At 53.0% G+C, this 24,884-nt stretch overlaps 1 protein-coding gene across 1 annotated transcript in view; it reads left to right on the top strand.

Annotated features, from left to right (window-relative positions):
* Positions 1–16,127, top strand: part of ADCY1 (adenylate cyclase 1) — an 86,708-nt gene extending 70,581 nt beyond the window's left edge. Inside the window, exons 15-20 of the mRNA XM_055144588.1 lie at positions 7,961–8,077; positions 8,492–8,638; positions 9,217–9,315; positions 13,942–14,056; positions 14,497–14,621; positions 15,691–16,127. Of these exons, the coding sequence (XP_055000563.1) occupies positions 7,961–8,077; positions 8,492–8,638; positions 9,217–9,315; positions 13,942–14,056; positions 14,497–14,621; positions 15,691–15,978 (891 nt within the window). The 3' untranslated portion in view covers positions 15,979–16,127. The remainder of the gene's footprint in view (positions 1–7,960; positions 8,078–8,491; positions 8,639–9,216; positions 9,316–13,941; positions 14,057–14,496; positions 14,622–15,690) is intronic.
* The last annotated feature ends 8,757 nt before the right edge of the window (positions 16,128–24,884 follow it).

Below are 24,884 nucleotides of genomic sequence, written 5' to 3'. Positions count from 1 at the left end.
CTCCGGCCCCGAACTCCAATTACTTTAAAAAAATTTTTTTTAATGGATATCTATGAGATAGACCATTACAAAGCTATTTATAATTGGGATTTAGTCATACAATGATCCAGCACCCATCCCTCCACCAGTGCACACCTCCCACCACCATTGTCCCCATTTCCCCACCCCTGTCCCCAGCCCCCAGCCCCCTACCCCCAGCCTCCCTCTATGGGAGGCACTTTCCTTCTTGCTCTCTCTCTCTCCTTTTCCTTTTATGCATTGTGATTTGCAATACAGGTGCTAAGAGGTCATGGTGTTTGTTCAGGGCATCTGGTATTTTTATCTGGATGGTAAGGCTGGAGTAGCTTTTCAATTGGGTGGCAGCTTTGGGATGTGGATGTGACTGCCGAGACTTCCAGAAGTACAGGCAGGCAGGCGGAGGTAGTCCATCCCAACCCCAAGAAAACCTGGAAATTTCAGTCACAAAACCCACATACTCAAATTTTAAGCAGATTATTTCTTGGTGAGGTCCGTCCTGAGATGGTGGAGTCAGGCCAAGGATACGGCAGTGATTTTGGATTGTGGAAGCAAGTGGCTGCTGGGGTCTCTGCTTGAGCGGGCACAGGCCAACCTCCCCCCCTCTCATTTACTCCGGTCTGTTCAGCCATGCGCAGGTCCGAGCTCAACTGCAGCTTTTGGTCTCTTTCGAGATTTATTTAGGGTTCTCAGAAGCAAGGCGGGCAGCAAAGATTACAGGGTGGTGCTGGAGTTGGTTCATGGGGGTGACTGCCAGTGCTTCCAGGAATATTGGGAAGTGGGGGAGGTAGCCAACCCCAACTCTGAGAAAGCCTGGAGATTTCAGTCACAAAACTCACATACCCGAATGTTCAGCACATTATATCTTAGTGAGGTCTGTCCTGAGACAGTGGAGTCAGGCCACGGGTATGGCGGCAATTTTGGATTGTAGAAGCAAGTGGCTGCTGGGGGCTCTACTTGGGAGGGCACAGGCCAACCTGCCCCACTCCAGTTTACCCCAGTCTGTCCAGCCATGCTGGGTCCGAGATTAATTGTGTCTTTTGATCTCTTTCGAGATTTATCTGTGGGTCTCTGAAATAAGGCCGATAAATGAACTTGTATAGCTGAGCCAGAGGTGGTTTGTGGGCGTGGCTCCCACATACCTAACTTTTGGCCAATTTCTTGGTAAACTTAGTCCCAAGTTGTTGAGGTCCGGCCAAAGGCACAATGGCAATTTGGGGGTATCGGGAAGCCTGAAGGCACCACCAGGCTACTGAAGCACTTGCTCCGCAGGTGCAGGTTGACCTGCTGGCAGCACCACACTCCCAGAATTTATGCCTTTTAATTGAGCTATTTAGATCAATTAAAATGAATATGATTGGATTTTTGTTTTTGTTGGGGGATCACCCCTGGTAATACTTAGAGTTTACTGTGCTCTGTTTTCAGGGGCCACTCGTGACGGTGTTCAGGAGGCCATATGTGATGCCAGGGACTGAGCCCAGGTCGGCCACATGCAAGGCGAGCACCCTCCCCACTGTACTACCACGCCAGCCCTGATGTGGTTGGAGTTTTTGTTTTGTTTTGGGGCCACACCCAGCAATACTCAGGTATCAATACTCAGGTATTGCTGGGTGTGGCCTTGCACTCAGAAATCACCTGGTGGTGCTTGGGGAACCATTTGCAATTCCAGGGTTCAAATGCGGGAGGCTGAGGGAGGCAGTGCCTGCCCCACGGCGCTTCCTCCCGAGCCCGTGGCTGGGTTCAGCCTGCCGTCCTGCTGCCTCCTTTCTTTCCTTCTCAGATGACTGTTTTCTATTTTTTCCATTTCACTGCTCATTTCGGGGGTCCATTAATTCTTTTATTCCATTCAATATTTCTGACTTTTGTCTTCTTTCCATAACTATTGCATATGCAATAGACATATGTCCTTGACTTGCTTCATCCTGGATATCTGCTATTGACATTACGGATTTTATTTGTACATACATTCTAAGCACAAAGAATGCTTTTCCATAAAACTATTTAATTGTATACTATATTTAATGGGAAATTTATTTTCCCTTTTGCCTATTTTGATCAGGAGGAATGACTCTGCAAAGAAGAAGAAGACATCAACAGAGGGAAAAAATTAAAATACTGGGGAGGGGAAGGGGGTTAGAAAGAGGCAAGGAGGGACCAAGAGGAAACTACACAGAACACAGGCAGGGAGATCAGGCTCCTTGAGGAGGGCGAGCAGCTCACCTCTAAGGAAGAACGAAAGAAAGATTCATTAAATCCGTTTACTACAATAGTTCAAGGAGGGGAGTAACTTTAAACTTAGTTCACATTCTTCCACAGTCTTCATGGCTGTCACAGTCAGATTTATGGATTTGAACTCATGCATAATAACAGCCTGCTTTTTATGCAGCACAAATGGCAGATAATATCATACAAGAGCCAATTGTACCAACATCACTGGATGTTTGTATACATTGTGAAACAGTTGCTGCGGTGAGAACCATTGATGTCCATAGCCATCAGTTACAGTTTTGCCTGTGTGATGAGAAATTTTGAAGATCACTCTTAGCACACTCAGATACGCTGCTGATGTAGTCATCATGCTGGACACAGTGTCCACAGGATTGCTGTAACTTGAAGTTTGTGCCCTTTTGCGTTTGATTATATTTAAACTTGTTTTGTAAGAAGACATTGTGATGATTTCTGGTGGTTTTCTGCTCTGTACAGATTTGGGCTTCTCTGCTCTCCTGATCTTCATCCTGAAGGAGCTGACTAAGCACTTTCTGTGGGTCTAAGGGTGATTAACTTTTCATCTCTGTGAGTCTGAAAAATGTCCCCCCCCTTTTTTTTTGTCTTCATGGTTGACAGACGTTTTGCTGAGTATAGGTTCTAGGTTGCTGGTGGTTTTCTTTCAGTACTTTAAATACTTTCCACTGTGTTTTGCCAAGCACGATTTTCACTGAGAAGTCTGCTGTCATCCTAATCTCTTTTCTGCAGTTTTTAACTTAAATCTAGGGTTTCTTAAAGATTTTTCTCCAGTTTTAAGATTGTTCTGTTTGTTTTGTTCCCTGTTTGGGGGCCACACCCAAACAAGGCTTAATCCTGCAGTATGGCACTGAAGCCCGGCCACAGATTAGCCACATATAAGGCAAGCATCCTTCCTGCTGTGCTAACTCTGGTCTGAAACATCACTAGTTTTAAGTCATTTGATTATGATGTAGTCTCGTGTGTGTGTGTGTGTGTGTGTGTGTGTGTGTGTGTGTGTTTTAAATCAGTCTCACTTTTCAGAATGTGTGTGCCTCCTTGGAGTCAGTCAGTGTGATGAATTACTATAGATAACTCAATGAATTATACTACTTGGAAAGACGTTTAATCTCTGAGGCGAAGGAAGCTGCTCAGTGGCTAATGTTAGGAAGATCCACCATCACGGGTGGGAATCTAGGCATGGGGTCCACCTTCCCCACCTGCATTTTTTTGTTGGGGGAGTCACACCTGGCGATGCTCAGGGTTAGGGTTAGGTTACTCCTGGCTCTGCACTCAGGAATTACTCCTGGTGGTGCTCGGGGGACCATATGGGATGCTGGGAATAGAACCCGGGTCGGCCGCATGCAAAGCAAATGCCCTACCCACTGTGCTATCGCTCCAGCCCCCTCCTCCCCGCCTTTGGTGTCTTCGGGGACTCGCTGCTGTGTCCCATGGTTTGCATTCTTGACCATGGGGTTGGGCTTTGAGCATGTGAGTTTCATGCGTGGCCTGGCCCAGCTGGTCCACCCAAGTCTCTGGTCTTGTCCCTCCATGCAGCTGCGTTTTTTTGCACAACTGCACCATGCAGGACCCAGGTGCTCTGCCAACACAGTTGCACACGGCAGCTCTTACGGGGAGCCTTATTCTTCCTGAGAATAAGCAGTCAGAGTGATGTCCAGGCCCACTAAGACGTGTTGTTCGACCTGCAGGACGTGCCTTGTCTTAGCCCCACTGTGTGCTACGGGAAACTTCCTCTTTGGCCTCCCCAGCAGAATTAGGCTCTCAGAGCCTGTGGCCCAAAGAGGGACGTGTGTACCCAAGGGCACATAGGATACTGTTGTATAGTTTGGGGTTTTGTTTTGCTTGGCCGTACCTGGTGATGCTCAGGGGTTTCTCCTGGCTCTACGTTCAGGAATGACTCATGATGTTGCTTGGGGGATCCAGGGGCTGCTGGGGGCTGAATCTCAGTCATCCGTGTGCAAGGCAGATGCCTTCCCCGCTGTGCTATCGCTCAGACCAGTACAGTATGGTTTTGAAAGACAACATCTGTGGTAGTTGGAATGAATTATCTACTTGATTGGACCATGGGGTGCCCAGATTTGGCCTGGCATTGTTTTGGGTATGCATAGGAGTGTGTTTCTAGGTAAAAATTCACATTTTGATCAGTAGACTCTGTAAAGCAGTTTGGTCTTTATGGCGTGGCTGGGCTTCCTTCAGTCTTTTAAGGCCTGAAGAGACCAGAAAAGGGGAGGAGAAATTCATGTGTTTCTCCCAGCCCTGCAGCTGGAACTTCTGTCTTTGCCCTTCATTTTCCAAGTTCTCAGACTTTTGATTACACCGAGTGGCACCATGGCTTGTCTTGGAGCTTCAGCTTGCAGACATCATGTCATGGAACCCTCACAGAGGTTTCTTCCTTCTTTGTTTCCTGAGACAATCTCTCCTGGACTTCTTCCTGTGCAACCAAAAGTGCCTCATTCATTTTTTTTTTCTGGGAAGTCCTGAAAACTCTGGCATTGCTCAGGAAATCTATTTACGGAGAGTGTTCTGGAAATGAACAAACACACTTTCCTAATATTTGAAGAGTGACGACCTGGCTGGGGCATCCTGACTCAAGCTGGATGTCACTCCGGGTCGCAGCAGCGACGACACTCCTGGCTGTGCTGAGCACTTGGCAGCACCCGCAGGGGCCACCCTCAGCACGGCCCTGTGCACCTCATGTCGGGCTCGGGAGGTTTCCTTCTGTCGACCAACCCAGGGGCTCTGCGCTCCCCTGACTTCTGCAGTTACCATCTGTTCATGGTAACTGTCCCCTAAAGTCTGAGCTCAGCATTTTAACAAATGAGACAGGAATTCCCTTGGAAAGAAAGTAGGCTATAGGAAAAACACTTTGAAAAGGAATTTTAGGGCCAGAGAGTACAGTGGGTACATTTTTGTAAAAGTACATTTTTGCCTTGCATGTGACCTATCCAGGTTCATCCCCGGCACCCCACATGGTCACTGAGTCCCTCCAGGAGTGATCCTGAGCTCAGGGTCAGGACTAAGCCCTGAGTACCACCAAGTGCAGCCCCCAAGCCAAAAAAGGATAAAAAATTAAAAGGTGTGTTTCATGTATCTAGATCACATGATTTTATTGACAGGAACGGTGTGTGTTCACAAACCACCAACTAATCTCTTTATTATAAATCTTTAGACTGACCTTATTGAAAGAGCTTCCCAAAAAAAAGATATTTTCAGTGAATTTCAATCCTTTTAAATGTAATGTATTTTCTATTAAAATATGGATATTTGTTAGTCAAATTTCAATAAAACCTTTGCTTCTGAGTCAGTTGAAAATTAGATATTATTTAAGAAGAGAGCTAATCTGATAGCCCAAAAATCGGAGTAAATTTTAAATAAACTGCAGTGAACTGAACCGAGTGCCACAGATTTTTTATCACAACGTTATGTGCCACCATCATCAAAAACAGATTATGTAATCACATTGCTTTCATTAAAATATTATTCACCTTGATAATAATTTGACTGGAACTAAATTTTTTGTTTTGGGTTTTGTTTGAGGCCACACGGAGCAGTGTGCAGGGTGGTCCCTGGCTCTGTGCTTGGGGGTCCCTCCTGGTGGTGCCTGGGTTTTGAGCCAGGGCTGGCCATGCATAGGCAAGCATCTTTACCCATGTGCTGTCTCTCTGAACGTGTCGTTAATAAACAACACTGGTTTTGTTTTGTTGTTGGTTTTTTGTTTGTTCTTAAAGGGCCTCACAGGCAGTTCTCAGGAGACGCAGGGGCCATGCCTGGGAGACCCTCATCATTGCTTGGGTCTTACTCAGACCCAGTGGGGTTGGGGGCCATGTGGGCCCTGTGGGCTTGTAATCAGACTTGGGGCCCAGGATATACCCTTTTAGCCATCATCCTGTACCAACAAAACTTTTTAAAAAATCTTTTGTACTTCTGCATTCTAACGCTGCAAAGTCTTTCAGTGTGTGCACACTTGGCCAAGTCATCCTCCTTTCCTCAGGTGAAAATCTGCTCCTCTGACACACTCCTTCCATCAGCTCTGTGGAACCCTTGAGGACAGCTCTCGCTGTCTGTCTGCAGAACCCTCACTTCTTTCTGTGGGGGCTGCACTTTCTAATTTCTTCCCTCCCCTGCCATTGCCTACTCACTTTAAGGAGCAAGAGGGAACTTGGTAGTCTGTCTCTGTGGTCGCTGGCGCACATGACTGGTTTTCCAGAAAAGGCCGTGTGGGAAGTGGGGGCTACTCACCCTGGGCCCTGTCTGATGGCTCGCCACCCTCAGGCACAGTGTGCTCCACCCAGAGCTCGCGTCCCACTGCTGTGTCAGTGGTCTCCTCAGAGCTTGAAGCCGGCAGCACGATTGTCACTGTTGTTGTGACAGACCCAGGAGACTCCTCTGGGCTTCCGCAGCACCTCGATGCCCAGGAGCGGTGCTTCACACCCGCTTCACAGTGAAGAAACACTGTCTGCTCTAGAGGCCGGCTCAGTGGGGCCATGCCATTCCCCACCCATTCTGGAGCTTCGTTAGGTGACTATTTCCAGGTCCAAAGCATGGTGCCCCCTAGCGCCTCACAGTGGTGCCCCAGAGAGCTGGCCCGGGCTGTTGATTTCAGGGCGCAGGCCTGAGCCAGGCACTGCGGCCAGGGGCAGTGGCTGGTGGTGATCCTGTGCTTCCGTCTTGGGACACAGACTGTGCAGACACATGGCCAGCGGCGTCTCTTGAACCCTCGAAGCACCAGTGGTGTCACTGTCACATTGTTTGCATTCGTCTCTGGAAAGGCCCAGGAGCTGAGTGAGGTCAGCCAGCCTGGACATGCTTTCCACCCTGCCGAGTGAGTTGGCGCCCAGTGGACCTCATCGTTTGCCGACTCAGCGTCCCTGCAGCCCTCACGATTTTGGCTTGTGACCCAGGGAGCTGTGAGCTGTGAGTGGTGCTAGGCTCTGGGTCTCGAGGCAGTGGGCAGTTTAGACCAGCACCTGCCTGGCTTCGCTGGCACTGGACATCTGTGGAGCAGGCAGGTGTGAGGTCCAGGAGAGTGCGGGGACATCAGTGGTTGCCAGGGGTCAGCATGACCTGGGTTTATGCATGTGCCTCAGCGAGAGCTGGTGCCTGCAGTGGGTCCCCGAGAGTGGCCACGAGTGGACTCTTGAAATGTGTCTCTTGAAATGGCCTCTCATTTTCAGTCTTTGCAAAGTTCTGTCTGTCCAGAGTGGTGGCTTGTCCACTTGTACAGAAATACGTGGTTCCTCTCCACCCCTGCCATGCTAAGATGGCAGAATGGAGAGAAGCGGGTGTAGACCATCATTGACACACTTGGCGTTTTGTGTGGATGCTTGGGAGAAGTGTGTGTTAAGAGGAAAATGATTCATTCAAGAACAGCAGGGTCAAGAGATAGGAGTGAGCGTCCCTTGGAGCAAAGTGATGGGTGGGCTCAACATGCCCAGTAAGGTGGGGTGTATGACCCAGGAGTGCAACCCCGTGGGACTTAAGGATCAGGGGCTTCTGACTGAAGTGATCTGGCAGGATGTCACTGACGGCAGCATGTGGTGGGCTGACACCTCAGGGCAGAGGAGGGACGGGGAATGGCCGCCAAGGCTGGGGTGGGGGTCTCATCCACACTGGGTGCCCGAGCATCAAGGCGAGCTGAGGCTGCCGGGCGGGCAGTGAGGAAGGATGCAGTCAGCAGATGGGTGACTCCTAGGCTCCTCCCCAGGCGGAGGAGGAGCGAGACGACATGGAGCGGGTGAAGCTGGACAACAAGCGGATCCTCTTCAACCTCCTGCCCGCCCACGTGGCCCAGCACTTCCTCCTGTCCAACCCCCGGAACATGGTGAGCGCAGGGCAGTGGGGCTGTGTCAGACTCACGGCCACACAGTGACTGAGGGGCCTCCCTACCCTCCCCCCCCCATAGTCCTGGCAGTGGTCTTCTCCTTGGCTTTCTGCAGAGAACTAGCACACCCGTCTTCAAGAGGAAGGAGAATGGGGCCCCCAGGGTAGGGCAGCCCGCCTGGGCACAGCCCCTAAGTGTGCCATGGCCTGCCGGCGGGCTCTGGAACCAGCCTCAGCCACAGCCGAACTTAAAAGCACATTTCAGATCCTGGAGACACACATGCAGACCTTGGCTCGTGGTCCCAGAGTGTCCCCGTGGAGTTTCTGGAAGTTTCTGGCCACACAGCCAGGAGTTCTGGCTCAGGGAGCCAGCCGGACCCAGTCCCCGAGGCGCTGACCCGACCTTTCCCCCCAGGATCTCTACTACCAGTCGTACGCACAGGTGGGCGTCATGTTCGCCTCCATCCCCAACTTCAACGACTTCTACATCGAGCTGGATGGCAACAACATGGGGGTGGAGTGCCTGCGGCTCCTCAACGAGATCATCGCCGACTTTGACGAGGTAGGGCCGCTCGCATCCAGCCCGGGCCTCGAATCCCAGTATGGGGTCAGGGCTGGGCACATCCCAGTGTGGGCCCTGGGCTGGGTGTGTCCCTTTGGGGCCTGGCTCCTGCCCAGAGAGCCGGCATCTCTCCACGGGTGGAACAGGGAGAAAGTATAGCACGTGTCTCTCTGGGAAAGAAGGTCTTTGTCTGAGGCACAGAGGAAGGAGGCCTGGGGGGCAGTGGGTTCCGGGGCTGAGCGTAGGGTCCGGCGGGCTGTGGGTGGGAGGCTGATTGCGGGCCTGGGTGGGCACTGGATTGAGTGAGTGTGGACCCTGCTGCTGGTCGGACTCACAGGCCATGGGTTCTGGCCCGGCTCCCTTCTGCCCTGGGCCTTGCTCTTGGTGATTTGGAGGCTTCTGGAGGACAGATTACTCTGTTAGCCAGGTCTGTCCCTTCCTTCAAACACCCACTCAGGCCTCTGTTTCAGTCCAGATGCAAACCCGCGCTAGTGCTCTCTGGGACGTGTCACCTGCTCGGTGGTCTTGTCCAGTGTGACAGTTTTGTAATGTTGAACAGTTTTGTGTTTTAAACAAAGCTCATGGACAAAGATTTCTACAAGGACCTGGAGAAGATCAAGACCATCGGCAGCACCTACATGGCTGCAGTGGGGCTGGCACCCACGGCAGGGGTCAAGGTATGTAATACACAAAGTTGCACTGTTAAGTAGATGGGTCTCGGGCTGGAGTGAAGGACGGCAGGCTGGTGCTTGCCTTGCATACAGATAACCCCAGTTTGGATCTTGGAACCACATATCCTGGAACTGCCAGGGGTGACTCCTGAGCACCAAGCCAGGAATAAGCCCTAAACACTGCCGACAATGACCCCAAGCAATGACACAGAGGGCTGTGTCCCCACTCTGTCCAGGGCAGACTCCACATCTGGCCTCTGTGTGCCCTCTGCCCCAGAGTCAGCACCAGCCCATGTGCCAGCTTGTCATGCCAGCTTTACACCTCTACTAGACACAGTGTTCAGTGGAAAGTCAACACAGAATTGGTAGCTCCAGTGCGCAAGATTAGTCAAGATTTGTTCAGCTGAATAGCATCACAGTGGAGAGGACATTATTAGACACTCTGTCCAGCAGTAGGAGAACACACTTTTCTTAAAGCTACATGAGAAATACTTAACAACGACAAACAAATGCCTTCTCCCTAAGACCAAGGTTCTTCCGAAGGAGTAGGATATGAGTCTTCCCTTTTTCCATTCCTCTCATCATACAAAAAGTCTTAGTTAATATGCAAAATCAAGGAAAGGAATACAAGTATACACATTGGTAATGAAGATATAAAAATGTCTTTGGTTATAAAAGTTATGATTACTCACTTAGAAAATTGAAGAGAAAAAGCCCTGCCCACCCTGGAACTGATGACAGCTACCGAAAATCTGTGGGTATGGAATTGGGTCGACCACTCCCTCATATGCCAGCAGTGAATGAGTAGCATGTGGAATTAAAATCACAGTTCCATTTATAATAGCATACCCCCAAATTAAATCCTAGGCATAAATATAATAATTATGTGTAATATCACTGCGAGGAAAACTATGTCTTTTTTATAAAACAGTTTTTATTCACCAAAATTACCTCAGATTATAGGTCATTTGAATTATATATTTTAAGACTTCCAACCAGAAGAAGAATGAAAATTGGAAAGACATACAAAAATAGACTTAGACACAAAAAAGAAGTCTCTTAGCTTTGATTAAAATTTCAGGGCCTAACACAGCTCTAGGATGCGGAACTGGGACACATCCGAGCATTAGCGGCCGCGCGACCTTTTTTAAAAATTGAAAACATACAATCTTTTAATGGAAAACTAATTATCAAATGCTTCCTTACTTGGGCTATCTTTTTTGGGGGAAAACTTCCACAACTATAGTGAGTTTTGTGTTGAAATATGGAACATAACTAAGGTAAAGAGAAAATGAAGTGAAATTCATCAGTTATACAGTTGGGGGTGGGGAGCGGGGGTGGGATGGGGGTATACTGGGGATTTTGGTGGTGGAATATGGGCACTGGTGAAGGGATGGTGTTTGAATATTGTATAACTGAGACATAAACCGAAGAACTTTGTAACTTTCCACATGGTGATAAAATAAAAATTAAAAAAAAAAATTTCAGGGCCTCTAAAGAGAAATATTTGAACCACCCGTGTTTGTAAAATAGAGAAATTGTCTTTGATTTAGTTTCAATACTACTGAATCTCTCCTTTAAGAGATTTCTCTAAATGTTTTTGAAATCATTTTAAAGGCAAAAGCAACCTAATTCGTACTTGAACATGGTGTTGACCTATAGTGTAAGTCTTAATCACTTAAAAACTTAATATAATTTAATATGGTTACATTATTATTGACACTTATGATCTTGGTTTACACAATTTTATTATTTTAATTTGTTTTGCACACACCTGTGTGTGTAGGACTTATTCCTGGCTGTCCATTGAGGGATCACTCCTGGCAGGGCTCTAGAGACTGGGGTGTTGGGGACCAAACCTGGGTTGTCCACATGCAAGTGCCCTACCCACTGTACTAAGACGCTGCCACAAATTAAGCCTTCTCTTCATGTTTTTGTTAATCAACATTGGTTGGCTTCTAAGTTACATCCTGCCCAGTCTGGTATATTTATCAGTGTTGTAGAGTTTGGAGATTTATTCCAGGAAATCTGGAATATTTTAACTGGGCAGTCCAACTGGAGTTAAAGTTTTAACTGGGCAGCAGCTGTGGGGTGTGGCCGTGTCTGCTGGGCTGCCAGAAGCACAGAGCTGAAGGGAGGTTCCCACCCTGGCTCTGAAAAGGCCTCAAGTTTTCAGTCCCAGGGACCGTGTGCTTGAGTTCCCGGCAGGTTACTTTCTCTGCTGGCTCATCCCAGGTCATGGAGTCCAGCCACAGGTGTGGGGGTGTGAGCAGTTGTCAGGCGTCCTTTGGGTGGGCGCTGGTCCGTCCCCTCTGAGAGTGCCCCGAATGCTCAAAAACTTATTGGAGTGAGTCTCCAATAAGTTTTTGTGGCTACTTTATCTCTTTGAAGATTTCCTTGAGTCTCTGGAATAGGCTGGTGAGGCCCAGTTTGCCTGGTGGGGGAGGCAGTTCATCCCACTGATCTTTCACAAAGGAACAGACAATACATGGGGCAAAGTAGAGCCATTTCACGGGCCATTTCAACAACTGTAGGCACAGCTGGAAATCTGTATCCTCATATTTTAAGTGATTCAACCAAATGCAGACACTTCACAGAAACTAGCTCAAAATATAAAACTCATTTTATATTTATAATAGACATAAATGTAAAATGAAAAGCTACACTGTCTGGAAGATAAAAGAAAATCTAGGCAGTCTTGAATTTGGGGGTAATTTTCTTAGATACAACAAAACTTTGTAATTTTGACCTAATTAAAATCTTAGAATTCTACTCCAACTATAAAGAAAAGAGTGAATTCACAGACTTGGATAGTTTTGCTAACCCACCTACCTGTTACAGTACTTGTAACCATATATATAACCAAATATCCACATATTTATAAGAATTCTTAAAACCTGAAACTCTTTTTAATAAGTTTTATTGGATCACCGTGAGATACAGTTACAAACTTGCATGGTTGCATTTCAGTCACACAGTGCTCGAGCACCCACCAGTGCACATTCCCACCACCCTTGTTCCCGTGTCCCACCCGCCACCCCCACCCCATCTCACTCCCTGCCTCTGTGGCAGGTACAATCCTTCTTGCTCTCTCTCTAATTTGGGGCATTATTATTTGCAATGCAGATACTAAGAGGCCATCATGTTTGGTCCTTGGTCTACTTTCAGCACACATCTCCCATCCTGGGCGATCCCTCCATCATCATTTACTCAGTGGTTCCTTCTCTGTCACAACTGCCTTTTCCCCCAGCACATGGGGTTGGGTTGAAACTCTTTTTAACCCTAGTAAAAAGGGACCAAGAGGGGAGAAGGAGGGAGGGTGAGAGAGAATAAATTAAAAAAATACAAAATATCTGAGCAGACATCTCACAGAGAAGACATACAGGTGGCCCATATGTATGAGATATAATTCTCTAAAGCATATGTCATTGGGAAATACAAATTTAAGCAGTGAGATACCCCTACACACTAACTAGAACAGTCAAGATCTGGAGACTGCGCCATGGAATGGAACTCTCACCTACGGCAGAGGGTTGTGAGTGGCACAGCCACCATTGTGCTTACCCAAAGAAGTGAAAAAAATGTATCTACATACAAAACCCTTTACACAGCTCTATTCATAATTATCAAAATCCGGAACCAACCAAGATGTTCTTCCATAGATGAGTAGTTGTATCGAGTAGTACATGCAGGCGATTGATTATGACTGAAAGCTAAAGCAAATGAGTGGGCCAGAGTGACAGTACAGCAGTAGGACACTTGCCTGGCACATGGCTTCCGTGGGTTCAGCCCCCAGCACCACCAGGAGCGATCCCGGAACACAATCCCAGGACTAATCCCTGAATACTGCCAGGTATGGCCCAAACACCCCCCTCCACCACCACCACACACAGACACACACACACACACACACACACACACACACGTACACACAAAAAAAAACCATTAACAAAATGAAAAATAAAAGGCTAATTATTTTTTCAGTAAAAACCTCTGGGCTTAGATTTACTTTATTTAAACAATGGTATATCTAAGAGAAAGTTAGGACTGTCAAAATAGTTTTTTAAAATTCCAACTTCATTGTTCATTCCTAGCATTTTAAGACATTATTACTCTTTCTGTAGAGAAGGTAGTCCTCAAAGATATAGAGGAACCACAGATTCATATTACTAAATGAAAGAAGTGATTCTGAAACTTGACCACTGTCAACCCCCTTAGGATGTTCTATGTAGAATGCACCTGATGTGAACTGTAAACTTCAGTGGATAGTAATATTTCACTGTGGCTTCCCTGATACACAGATGTGCCAGACCCTGACGCTGGTGTCAGTGAGTGGGGAGCTCTGGGCGCTCGGTTGGGCTCCCACATGGGAATTCTCTTCCCACCTGCCTAGCTTCCCTACAAACCTGTTCTAAAAATGATGTTAGGTTTTTAAAAAGTAAAATAGCCCTAAAAATTAGAATCTTCAGTCAAAAAAATGTACAGTTGTCATTGTACACAAAAATAAGGTTCTTTTAGGAAGATGGGATGCCAGGAGACAGTAAGTCTGAGGAAGGAGGACCAGAACACCCAGGCTGCCACGTGCCTGCCCCGTCTGTCCCCGCACACCCATGACAGCAGCTGTCCCCCCAGGTGAAGAAGTGCATCTCCGCCCACCTCAGCACCCTGGCCGACTTCGCCATCGAGATGTTCGACGTGTTGGATGAGATCAACTATCAGTCCTACAACGACTTCGTGCTGCGTGTCGGTGTGTCCTGGGGCGGGATTCAGAGGGACTCGGAGGCAGGTGGCCTGTCTGTGGCCCACAGAGGCCCAGTGTGTGCTCTGGTCCTGAAGTGGGCGGGGGCCGTGGAGGCGGGCGGGGGACCTGCATCGGCCCTTTCGGCACAACCCAGGCCTGTCAGCTCCAGAGCCATGTCAGGAGAAGCAGCTGGAGGGCTGACTGGGGCTCCGTCCCCTCTGGTGGCCTCGCCTGCAGCCGGGGGAGCTGCTGTCTGCCTGGGCGGGGGCTGCAGCCAGCAGGCGCAGGACTCAGCCTGGCTGCAGCCACAGGAAGTAGGACTGTCCCGGGGTCTCTAGCGGGGGCCGGCAGCCTGAGGCTGGGCTGTCTCCCTCAGTGTTGAGTCCCCCCAGCACACTGCCGTGCCCTCCCGCTCAGCCCCCAGCTGCACTGTTGGTGTTTTCCAGGCATCAATGTGGGCCCTGTGGTGGCTGGAGTGATCGGTGCTCGGAGACCCCAGTATGATATTTGGGGGAACACGGTCAACGTGGCCAGTCGGATGGACAGTACCGGGGTCCAGGGCAGAATCCAGGTCAGTGCACTCGGTCACCTGAGGTGGAGGAAGCAGCGCTTGGCAGAGGCAGGATGGGCCCCTGGGAAGCCAGAGGCTGCTGCCTCCCTGCTGCCCTCCAGGTGGGCACCCAGTAAGGGCACCTGCCTGGCACAGCTGAGCTTGAGGCTGGGTTTGTTGTTTGGTTCTTAGGCAGCCCTGGGGGGGTGCCAGGGTCGAGTTGGGGAGCCTCTGAGTGACGGTTCCTGGCTCTGCCAAGGGAAGGAAGTTGTGTTTTGTAGGGGCTAAGCAGAGGGTCAACATCACATTCCCCAGCCACTGGGTCCGGGTGGGTCCCCAGGTACTCCAGGGGGTACTGGTGAAAGTCATGTAAATGGGGGCTGCTACGGGCCCACTGTCCGGCAGGCAGGAAACAGGGTGAGCAGTGCAGAGACCCACGGGTACAGAGGACAGTGCCCCTGCGAGCCATTGCATGCGGGCCTCGGTCCACCTTTGGGCTTCTCCAGAACATGCCAGAAACTGGGCTGGCTCAAGCTGGTAGTATCCAGGTAGCGGGTGCAGGGGAGGCCGGCCGCCAGCCGGGTGTGCAGGGGCCGAGGGATGCACTGAAGGGTGGCCTGGGGCCTCTTTCCGACTCCAGAGCATGGGTGGTACGGGGTTCTAAAGGTCAGGGTGCCCAGCCCTGCCTCCCACAAGCTTGGCTGGTCACCTTGCGCCATGGAGCCTCCACAGCAGGAGCAGGGGAAGCTGGGTCCCGCAGGTCCCCCTCCTGCTGTGCTTGTCCAGCCCAGCTCGCCCCGCCCCGAACATTGGGTCTGCTGTGTGCCTGGAGGCCAGGCCACGGTCCAGGCATCTGCCAGGACCCGGGTGGGGCCACATGGAGGGTACAGCTTGGGGCCCCTCCAGCCTCCCTCGGCTCCAAGCACCTGTTGTGAATGTGGTCTTGTCCTGCTTGTCTGGGCCGGGGGGTGGTGCGGGGCGCGCAGAGGCAGCAGGAGGAGCAGTGGCCCTGCTGGGGTGGGATGGGCCCTGCCCCAGGGGACCCGCTCCTCCCGCCTGCAGTTGAGTGATGGCCCTGTCCTCCAATTAGGTGACGGAGGAGGTCCACCGGCTGCTGCGCCAGGGCGTGTACCACTTTGTGTGCCGAGGCAAGGTCAGCGTCAAGGGCAAGGGCGAGATGCTGACCTACTTCCTGGAAGGCAGGACCGATGGTGGCCCCCGGGCCCGTACCCAGGCCCTGGGCCGGAAGCTGTGTCCCTACCGCAGAGCCGGCCTCCCGGGCAGACTGGCCGCGCTGGGGTCTCTGCAGGGCGCAGGACTGACCTCCGGGCCCCCCACCCAGCACCTGCCCCCTGGAGCAGCGGGGAAGGAGGCTTAGCCCAACTGGCGCTGGCCACTGAGCTGGGCGCCCCGCGGGGACTGACTGTGCCAGCAGAGCAGGTGGGGACAGAGTCCAGGCAAGCCGCCAGGCTGACCTGGGAGAGGGGGAGCAGCCCCACGGCCACCAGGCTCTCTTGGGGCTCTCGCTGTTGCAGCCTCGCCTGGGGGCCCAGCCCCGGGGTCAGGGTCAGGTTGCCATGTCCCCGGGGGTCTGCCTGGCAGAGCAGAGTCTGGTCAGGCTGAGATGGCCATTCCCGAGCTGACTGGACTGAGACCCAGACGAGTCTTCTGGGTTCCAGGGACTGGGGAGGGCCCTGCCCATCCCAGCCCTCCGCGCCTGCCCAGGCCCAGTAGCTGTGGTCAGAGGGCTCAGCCCACCATTTCCTCGGGCCCGCCGCCTTGAGTGCCTGTCCGTGGAACCTCAGCTCCTGGGGCTGAGTGGGAGCTGCCCCCACCACGACCAGGGCCCCTGGAAGCAAGTTGCCAAGTTACGACTGTGACCAGGTGTCCCTGCGCTGGGTGGCTGACCCACATCCCGGCATCTCTGGGGTCCCTCCCGCCTTTCCACATTCACCCAGGATGTGAGGTCAGGGCCTTGTAGGGACGGGGGAGGGGGGTGGATGGGCGGGGACAGGCCACGTGGGGACACTGCATCTCCTGGGACAGGAGGTCCAGAGTCCCCGGCTTCTGCCTAGGGCTGCAGGCCCTGCTGCCCTTCAAGCACTTTTCAGGACTGTGCCCTCTGGGCTGTCCAGCTCCTTCTCTCCCAGGTGTGCATGCTCGGGGGTCACTCTGAGAGCCATGGGCATAGGGACTGGGCGTAGCTGGTAGCTCTGCAGGCGGCCAACCTTAGTTGCCCGTTGGGGTGCATGTGGAAGAGGCCGGGGCGGGCAGGCGCCTCCCCTCGCCATACCCCTAAACAGTCCCACCACGCCATATCCCTGCACCAGGCCTGCCACGCCGTCAGAGCAGAGGGCCTGATACCAAATCCCCTTAGAGGCAGGGGAAACTGAGTCATCTCAGGAGGCCCACCCCGTGAGTCTGCGCAGTTCCACAACCCGGGGTGTGGGGCAGGCTGGGTGGGGCCCCACCTACAGCGGCAGACCCCAATTCAGCATCAGCCAGAGCGTGTGGAGGCCGCCCTGCTCCCACCTCTGGATGGACGCCAGCCCACGGCCCATGGCCCCACACAGGCTCGCACACAGCCACCGAGTGCGTGGCACCCACCGTGGCCACAGGGAAGCCATCTGGCATGCGACTGTTCCCGACGCCGGGGATCTCCTTCGCAAGAAGCAGCATCTCCGCCAGCATCAGCAGTTCCGAACCCTGCCTTCTCCCTGGGCACAAAAGTCGTCTTCCGCCGTGATTTCGCTCTGTGGGGCTTGGGGACCTTTTCATGTGTGACAAGCCTTATTTCCTGTGATCTTGTCCAGTAGTCCCGTGCTCACGTTTGGGCCGCGCAGGCGGGAGTCTGGCTCAGCTCTGGACACAGCACTGCCAGCCCTGCCTGGCCCCCTCCCTCGAATGCACACGCAAGCCGTGCACGTGATGTTTCTGCAGCCTCACACCCCTGCTTGATGACGCTTTGACCCTTGACCCTTGGAATGATCCCCTCAAGCCCCTCTGGGACCCTTGCATGCCTCTGGAAGCTGTGCTCAGTAGAATAGGATGCAGCCCCAAACGTCCAGACCCTTCCATGACCCCAGCAGAGCCGTCATGTGGGGTCTGTCCTGCCGTCTGTCTGTTCCCTGACCCAACCCAGCCCCAGGCAGGTGCCTGCTCGTGTCTGTCACACTCCAAAGCCCCAGGACTCAGCAGGCACCTTCTCTAACTAGAAGCAATAACTGACTCCAAACTGAAGAGAGGAGATGGCCTGGGACCTCTTAACGCCCAGACAAGCCATGCACCTACTCTGTCCAAACTCGAGTGTCCCGGGGGTCCCGCACTCTCGAGGGGCACAGCCCATCCTGCCATCCCACCCCAGGGCCTTCCATGTCAGCCTTCGTGCCCTGAGGAAGGTGTGTGGTCCGTGTCATGGCCACACTAGCTGTCCAGCATGTGAGGTGCCCACTGCTGTCCCAGGTGGGGGCATTGGAGTCTTCTGGTCAGTTTGTTGGACATGCAGGCATGGGCCCCTGTGGACACTGGGTCTGTCCAGGCTCCACCAGCCCTCAGACCCCCCCCCCCCTGCATCCCAGCCAGCAGGGACACCTTGTGGGGGTCTCAGAGCTGTGGCCAAGTCCCGTCTCCACCTGCCACTGGCAAGGAAGGGCTGTGCTTCCTTCTCGCCACGCGCCGGGTGCCTCCAGGCCGTGCGCCCCTGCCTCTGTCCCTGATGACCTGTGCTTCTGCACACCTTGTCCCTGTGCTCAGAGGCAGGGACACGCCATCTCTCCCCAAGACTGGCCCTGAGGCGGCTTAGAAAGTGAGTAAGCTTGTGGGTGTGGGTCTGGCGAGATGTGGGAGGAGCCATGTGAGGGCGCCCTGGGTGGTGCGTCCCGGGCAGGCCCCTGAAAGGCTGGTGAAGCTGGAGGGCTCCCGTGTGCCCCCCGCTGACCGGCTGTCACCCCAGTAGGACTTGCCACAGCTTTAGAGCAGCGTTCAGAGAACAGGGAGGGGCCAGGCCAGGCTCCTGGGGCCAGCGCAGCAGCAGTGTTGGTGGACTAGCAGGGCCTGCCCGAGGCTGGTGTGCAGTGGCATCCCCAGGCCAGACCCCCTCCCCAGCTGTAGTTTGCATTCAGAGTCAAAAGTCTGGCCCGTGGGCCCCTTTTTCAGGAGCCCAGATTCCTCAGCAAGGAGATCCCGGAAAGTGAGACTTTCTGTCTCGGGTCTGCATTTGCCCTCCTGGCTCCCTAGGCCCGGGGGAGTTTGTCAGAACCAGCAGTCAGCCGGAGTGGTGGGGGAAGGCCAGAGGCCAGTGGCTGAACCAGGGACCCTCAGCCACTTCGAGTTTGGCCTCAGTCCATTATCCTGGTCTCAGCCGACCAGAACTTGAGAGTGTTCCCAAGGTGGACTTCCCCTGGGGACCTCGGGGCACACGGTGGCCATAGCTGCCTGCCGGGCTCACCCTTGCTGCTCCGCTTGGTGGGCTGAGACCAGGCGTCTGACTGGGGTTGAAGGCAGAGACCTCCGGGAAAGCTCAGCTCAGCTCAGCCTAGGGTGATCCTTCGGCATGTTTCCAAAGTTCCCAGAGCCCACAGGCAGCTGTGCTCTGCCGGGAGAAGGAGGTCAGCGCTCAGACGCTTGTTGGACCTCAGCCCAGCGGCTGGAACCTGACCTGGACTCTCCTCGGGGCATTAGGGGCTGGATAAGCATGTGATAAGATAAGAAAACTGGGGAGTTTTCTTGGGCCCTAGAGCCAGGTCCTGAAGCTGAGGACGTGGGCCCTGGGGACACCCCACTAGATCGGTCACCCGCCCTGTCACTAGGTCCTTTGCGCTTCTCCAGTGAGCCCAGCCTCAATTCTCAGATCGTGCCAGCGTGTGGACAGCCACATCTGAGATTCCTTCTCTTACTTCCTGTTCAAGCCATCTAATGCCATTGTTCCATGACTGGCCTGGGGTAGGTGGCCAGTCTTCCTTCTTAGAGGATGTGCCAGGACATCTGCCGAGAAGTCCAGTGAAGGAGAGACAGGGATGGCAGCGCATGGTAAAGCCAAGGCAGCCTCTCCTGGCGGGATCCCTGCCTGAGCGGGCAGCTGCCTTCTCGGGGTTGGTTTCCACAAGGGTGTGCGGGCACTCACCGGGATGTATTTAGACAGGGGCTCTCCCAGGTGTGCACTCGAAGGCATCACGGGTGTCAGCAGATATCTGTGTGCCCGCGTGTCCTGAGCACCATGGCTGGGGGCAGCCGGCCCCCTCCCCCCATAGTCAGGTTCTGTTTCTTGCCTCCCACCAGCAATCCCCAGATAACCCTGGGCCCTGGGCCCAAAAGCACAAATCTCAGGAGAACACAGCCATGTCTGGGAGCCCAAGGAACCCCACGCCACCCCTGCACAGTCTGACGACAGCCAGGAGAGGTGGAACCTTCCTTCCCGTTCCAGCCCTGGACACCCAGGCACCTAGTCCCCAGGATCTCTTGCTGTGGAATCTTAAATATTTGAATTGGAAAACATGGCGTGTGCAAAGTGGGTCATATGCTGATTGGCCACATGTGTCCCCGAATCCAAATGGAGTTGGGACCCTGGGCCTCGCAGTGCCCAGCACCCTCTTCAACCCCCTCCCCAGCACCCCTCTCTGGTGTCCCTGCGATTGCACGCCGATTTGCACAAGTGAAGAAAAATGTCAATGTCCATTACTGGTAGATTTTTCTCTCAGTTAAGGCAAACCAGGGCCGTTCCTGGTTTTCTTGGTTACTGCTGTAAACTCCGAGGCCCTTCTGTGTCCCACTAGCTGTCCCTCGTGCCCTATGCGGAATGCAGAGGGGGTGGATATAGTGACCTCCTCCCACCAATAGTGTTTACTGAGGGTGCTTTTCTAGGCATGGAAATGAGACAATATTTGAACGACAACAGCTTCAGTGTCACCGGGTAACTTGTAGATTTGTAACACTCCATACGGGTCTATTTTTACGTCAGCTGAACACTGTGGCGTACCTTCCAGTCTTCCAAGATTGTTAAACTGAGACACGTAATGAAACAATTTGTCCTATTTTTATTTTTAAAAATGGACTGAAATGTTAAATGTGAATGTACATTTCTTAATTGCAACTTTTCTACTGAGTGTTTGCACTATACTTTCTGGAATCTTAACAAAATAAAGGGGGAAATTTGCTTGATTGAACGCAGGGGAGATTTTAATCACAAAGCTCATGTTTGTGTGAGATTTAGACACTCCTGCCAGACTCCTATCTCCAGCCACTGCTGTAGGGGACACTGTGGTGTCCTGGGTATGATGTCCTGCAGGTGCTGGCCCTGCTGTGGCCTTGTTGAGAGGAAGCCCATGGGTAGGACCAGTAGATGAACATGCTCAGCTTTTGCTCCTGTCACTGTCACCCCATTGTTCGTCGATTTACTCGAGCGGGCACCAGTAACATCTCTATTACACTCAGTCTTGAGATTTTAGCAGCCTCTCCTTACTCGTCTTTCCCAGTGATTGGAGCCTCTTTCAGGGTCAAGGGAATGAGACCTATTGTTACTGTTTTTGGCATATCAAATACGTCAAGGGTAGCTTGCCAGGCTCTGCCGTGCGGGCGGGATACTCTCGGTAGCTTGCCAGGCTTTTGCTCCTATACAACATAACTCAAGGAGATAATTTGGGAGAGAAAGAGAAAAAAAGACAGAGGGAGGAAGGAAGGGGGAGGGAAATAATTAGAATATTGATCCCCCCCTCGCCAGTGTCTCTCTGGCAGTTTGTTCTGGGTCTTACCTCTAGGTTGATCTGTGTGCCACCCTGTCTCAGACCCATGTGAGAAGGTTCTGAGTCTCCTGAGCCAGTGGGGCAAGGGTGCAGCCATGGCCACATGAAGCAAAGCCCAGAGAAGTCGGTGGGTCTGGCCGCGATTTAGGAAAACCCCATCCCAGCACCACTCAGGGTGGCATCATTTATTATAGCAGATTCTGCCCCAGGAACCCTCAGAGTCCATGGACCCTGCCTGCCCAGGCCTCGACCCTTCTCGACGACGTGTTAAGCTGTGGCTGACTTGCACCTCCCAGAAGCCCATGGGGTGGCGTGAAGAGGCGCTGGGAGAAGCAAGTTCTCCTGAACAGATTCAGGAACTTCTCATGTCTCTGGAGACTAGAAATCTGAAAGCGTAGTGTTACGGGGTTGGTTTCTTCTGAGAGCTTTTTGGGTTTGGGCCATACCTATCAGTGTTCAGGGGTCACTCCTGGATCTGAGCCATGAATCACCCCTAGCAGGCTTGGAACCATATAGGATGCTCGGGATCGAACCAGGGTCAGCTGTTGCAAGGCAAGTGCCCTGCCCACTCTGCTATGACCCCAGCGCCTCTCCTGGGGTCTTGCAGGCCCTTCGGCCCCTGCCTCTCCTGCTGGTGGCACTCGGCTGTGATCTTGGCTGCTGCAGTGTGGCCTGCAGCACCTCAGAGGCTTTGCCTTGCTTTACACCATCAGCTCACGATCCCCCTCCTCTCAGATCCTGCTCCCGTCTCTGCCACGGTTCTTCCCAGGAGACCTGCTCAAGACAGAACCACTCCCTTCAGTCCCGTGCCCGAGCCCCATCTCCTTTGCGTGGGCATGCTGAAGGGACCCTCGGGGGGGGGGGGGAGAGATGCCGAGAGGGCAGAACCACCGGGGGCTCAGGGGCCCATTAGGAAGAGCTGCAGTTTGATCTCTGTCCCCCAACGCCTTGGCGAGGATGCAGGAGACCGTCTGCAGCCATGAAGGACATCCTCCCTGGGGCCCAGGCAGGCCAGAGCCTTCCGAGGTTGTGAGAGGTCAGCTTTGTTTGGCTAGTCAGCATGGTGATACTCTGAGGCTCTGGTGACAAGCCTCTTGGGGCCACAAGAGCCCACGACAGTGGCCTTTGCAGAAACACGGGTCTGAGAGAAGAGTCTAGAGAGACTGGAGAGAGACTACAGGGGTCAAAGTGCTCTCCTTGGACATGCCTGGCCTGCTTTTATTCCAACACCCTGTATGGTTCCCTGAGCCCTGCCAGGAGTTAATCCCTGAGCACAGAGTCAGAAATAAACTCTGGGCCTACCTTAGAAACAAAAAATAAGTCTAGTGTGGTGGCTGAGTGGACTCCGGGGGACATTTTGTAGTGACCAGCGAATTCAGGCAGTGGTGTATGTAGAGGTATCTGGAAAGAGCCTCTTTCTTCCTTCCCTTCTGACTGGGGGACAGCCCCCTCAAGTGCCCCCCAGTCAGCTCCAGACGGGCCCGGTGGCCGTGGTGCATGGGCTGGCTGGGCCTCTGATCTTCCCTGCCCCCTGCCTTTCTTGGGCAAATGGGTCTTTGTAATCTTAGCCCTCAGGGACTGTCCCAGTCTCTGTCCCATAAGAACCTTCTAGAAAGAACACAGGTGGCTTCTGTGTCCTCTGTCTCTCCAGACTCCGACTCTAGCACTGTCCCTAATCGCCCAGGCATGGTCTTATCCTGTGCCCCTCCCCCCCACTATCCAGCAAAAGGCCCTGTTTGCCCTGCGGGTGCTGGCTGCCATCCTGAGCATCCCGCCCCCTCCTCCCTGCCCCTCATTCTCTGAGGCACTCCCAGGGACTTTGGCATCATCTCATCCTGACACGCTCCTTCTGGGCAAGCCTCAGAACGGCTACTCCGGGGCTCTGGAACACAGACAAGTGTGTGTTTGGGGTTTTCTTATTTGCTTCATGGGGGCCAGCCCCTGTGGTGCTCAGGGCTGACTCCTGGCTCTGCACTGAGGCCTCTGTGGTGCCAGGGATCAAGTCCAGTTTGGGTCCCCATGCAGGGCCTACTGGGTGTCCTGTGTTTCCGGGTCCCTAGTGTTAACTTTTGAGACTTTTTGTTTCCTTTCTGAGACATAATTTTGATTTTGTCTCTGTCATGTTCTTTTTGCTTACTGAAACTATTCTCTGATACTTCTAAGTCAAGTCTAATGTCCATCTGGGTTGGGTACTGGTGTTGGCTACTGGTGTCTATCTTCTCTCATTCATGCTGAGAATTTCCTGATTCTTTGGAGATTTCTGGGTTGGTTTTATTTTGGGGCCATACCCAGCAGTGCTCAGGGATCAGTGCTGGGAGGACTTGGGAGACTATGAGGTGTCAGGGATTGAACCCAGGTCTGCCGTGTACAAGGCAAATGCCTTCCTCGCTGTACGCCCTCTCCAGCATACACGTGTTGCCTGGAAGCCTCCCCACATGCCTCCATGCACAGCCGGCCTCTCCCTGCGCCTGCCTATTGCCAGCCTCCTGCCCCCCAGCCCTGGGACTTACTGCCTCAGCTGCAGTCAAGGTGGCTTCAGAGAGCTGGACAGGCCACTGCCTGCCAAGACATTCCCCACTGCCTCAGCTTACCTCCCCGGGGCCACACTGTCTGGAGCATCCCAAGAGAAATTTCTGGCCTTTTCTTGATGTCTCAGAAGTCGGTGCTGCCTGGGCCTGCCCCAGACCTCAACTCCGCAATGAAACTGCTCCCCCCAGTGCCTTTCCTCTGGCCTGGGCAGCTGAGAGCAGGCAGGACGGAAGCCACAAGTGTGCTCTGCTGGCCTAAATATCTCCCCATCAGCATGAGTGGAGAGATCAGGCACAGGGTTACCACTTTAGACAGGTTCACCCGGGATGTTACAATGGGCAGCGTGGGAACCAGCCTGGACAGGTCATTATGTGGAGCCTCAGTCCTTCGGACAGGCACTGCCCGTTAGGGGCCAATCTTTGTGGCCAATCAAGCCACAATCTTTGCACACAAAGAAACCAGCTCATGTTAGAGCAAACAAATGCCAAAATGGACTCATTATAAACAAAAGAGAAAGCCTATATTATCAAGCTAGATGCATTTTTATAAACCAAATTGTTTTCAAAACCGGTCCATGTGGTGGGATCGGCAGGGAGCCTTCTTGGTTAGTCCAGACTAACGGAAAGCACAGCGCCCATGTCTGCAGGGGAGCGCGGCTCCTGGGGGAGCTGGGCCTGAGCTCTGGCAGCCTGAGGGGCCAGTCGTCCTGCAGCCCAGCCTGTAGGCATGCAAACAGTCTGGGAAATGCCACTCACAGATCAGAGACCTTCCAGCTCCGCCAGCAGTCACAGTGAACAGCAGCGAGCAGGAGAGAAACCACGTGTCACCCAGTGCCTTGGGGTTTCCCCCGGCGGGCAGGAGACTCACAGAACAGCAGCACAGGGGCTGCTCACTCCGTCTCAATGGTGAGCTCATGCCGGCTGGCCTCCTCGATGTCCTGGAGCAGGCGTCCTTCCCACTGCTGCACCCGCAAAGCCTGTGAGGAGACAATGGTGAGCCCGGCAGCCCGTGGGGACAC

This window comes from Sorex araneus, chromosome 7 (genome assembly GCF_027595985.1).
Source record: "Sorex araneus isolate mSorAra2 chromosome 7, mSorAra2.pri, whole genome shotgun sequence".
Classification (NCBI taxonomy): Eukaryota; Metazoa; Chordata; class Mammalia; order Eulipotyphla; family Soricidae; genus Sorex; species Sorex araneus.
Note: the sequence above shows the minus strand (reverse complement) of the source record. Positions and strands in the feature narration are given on the sequence as shown.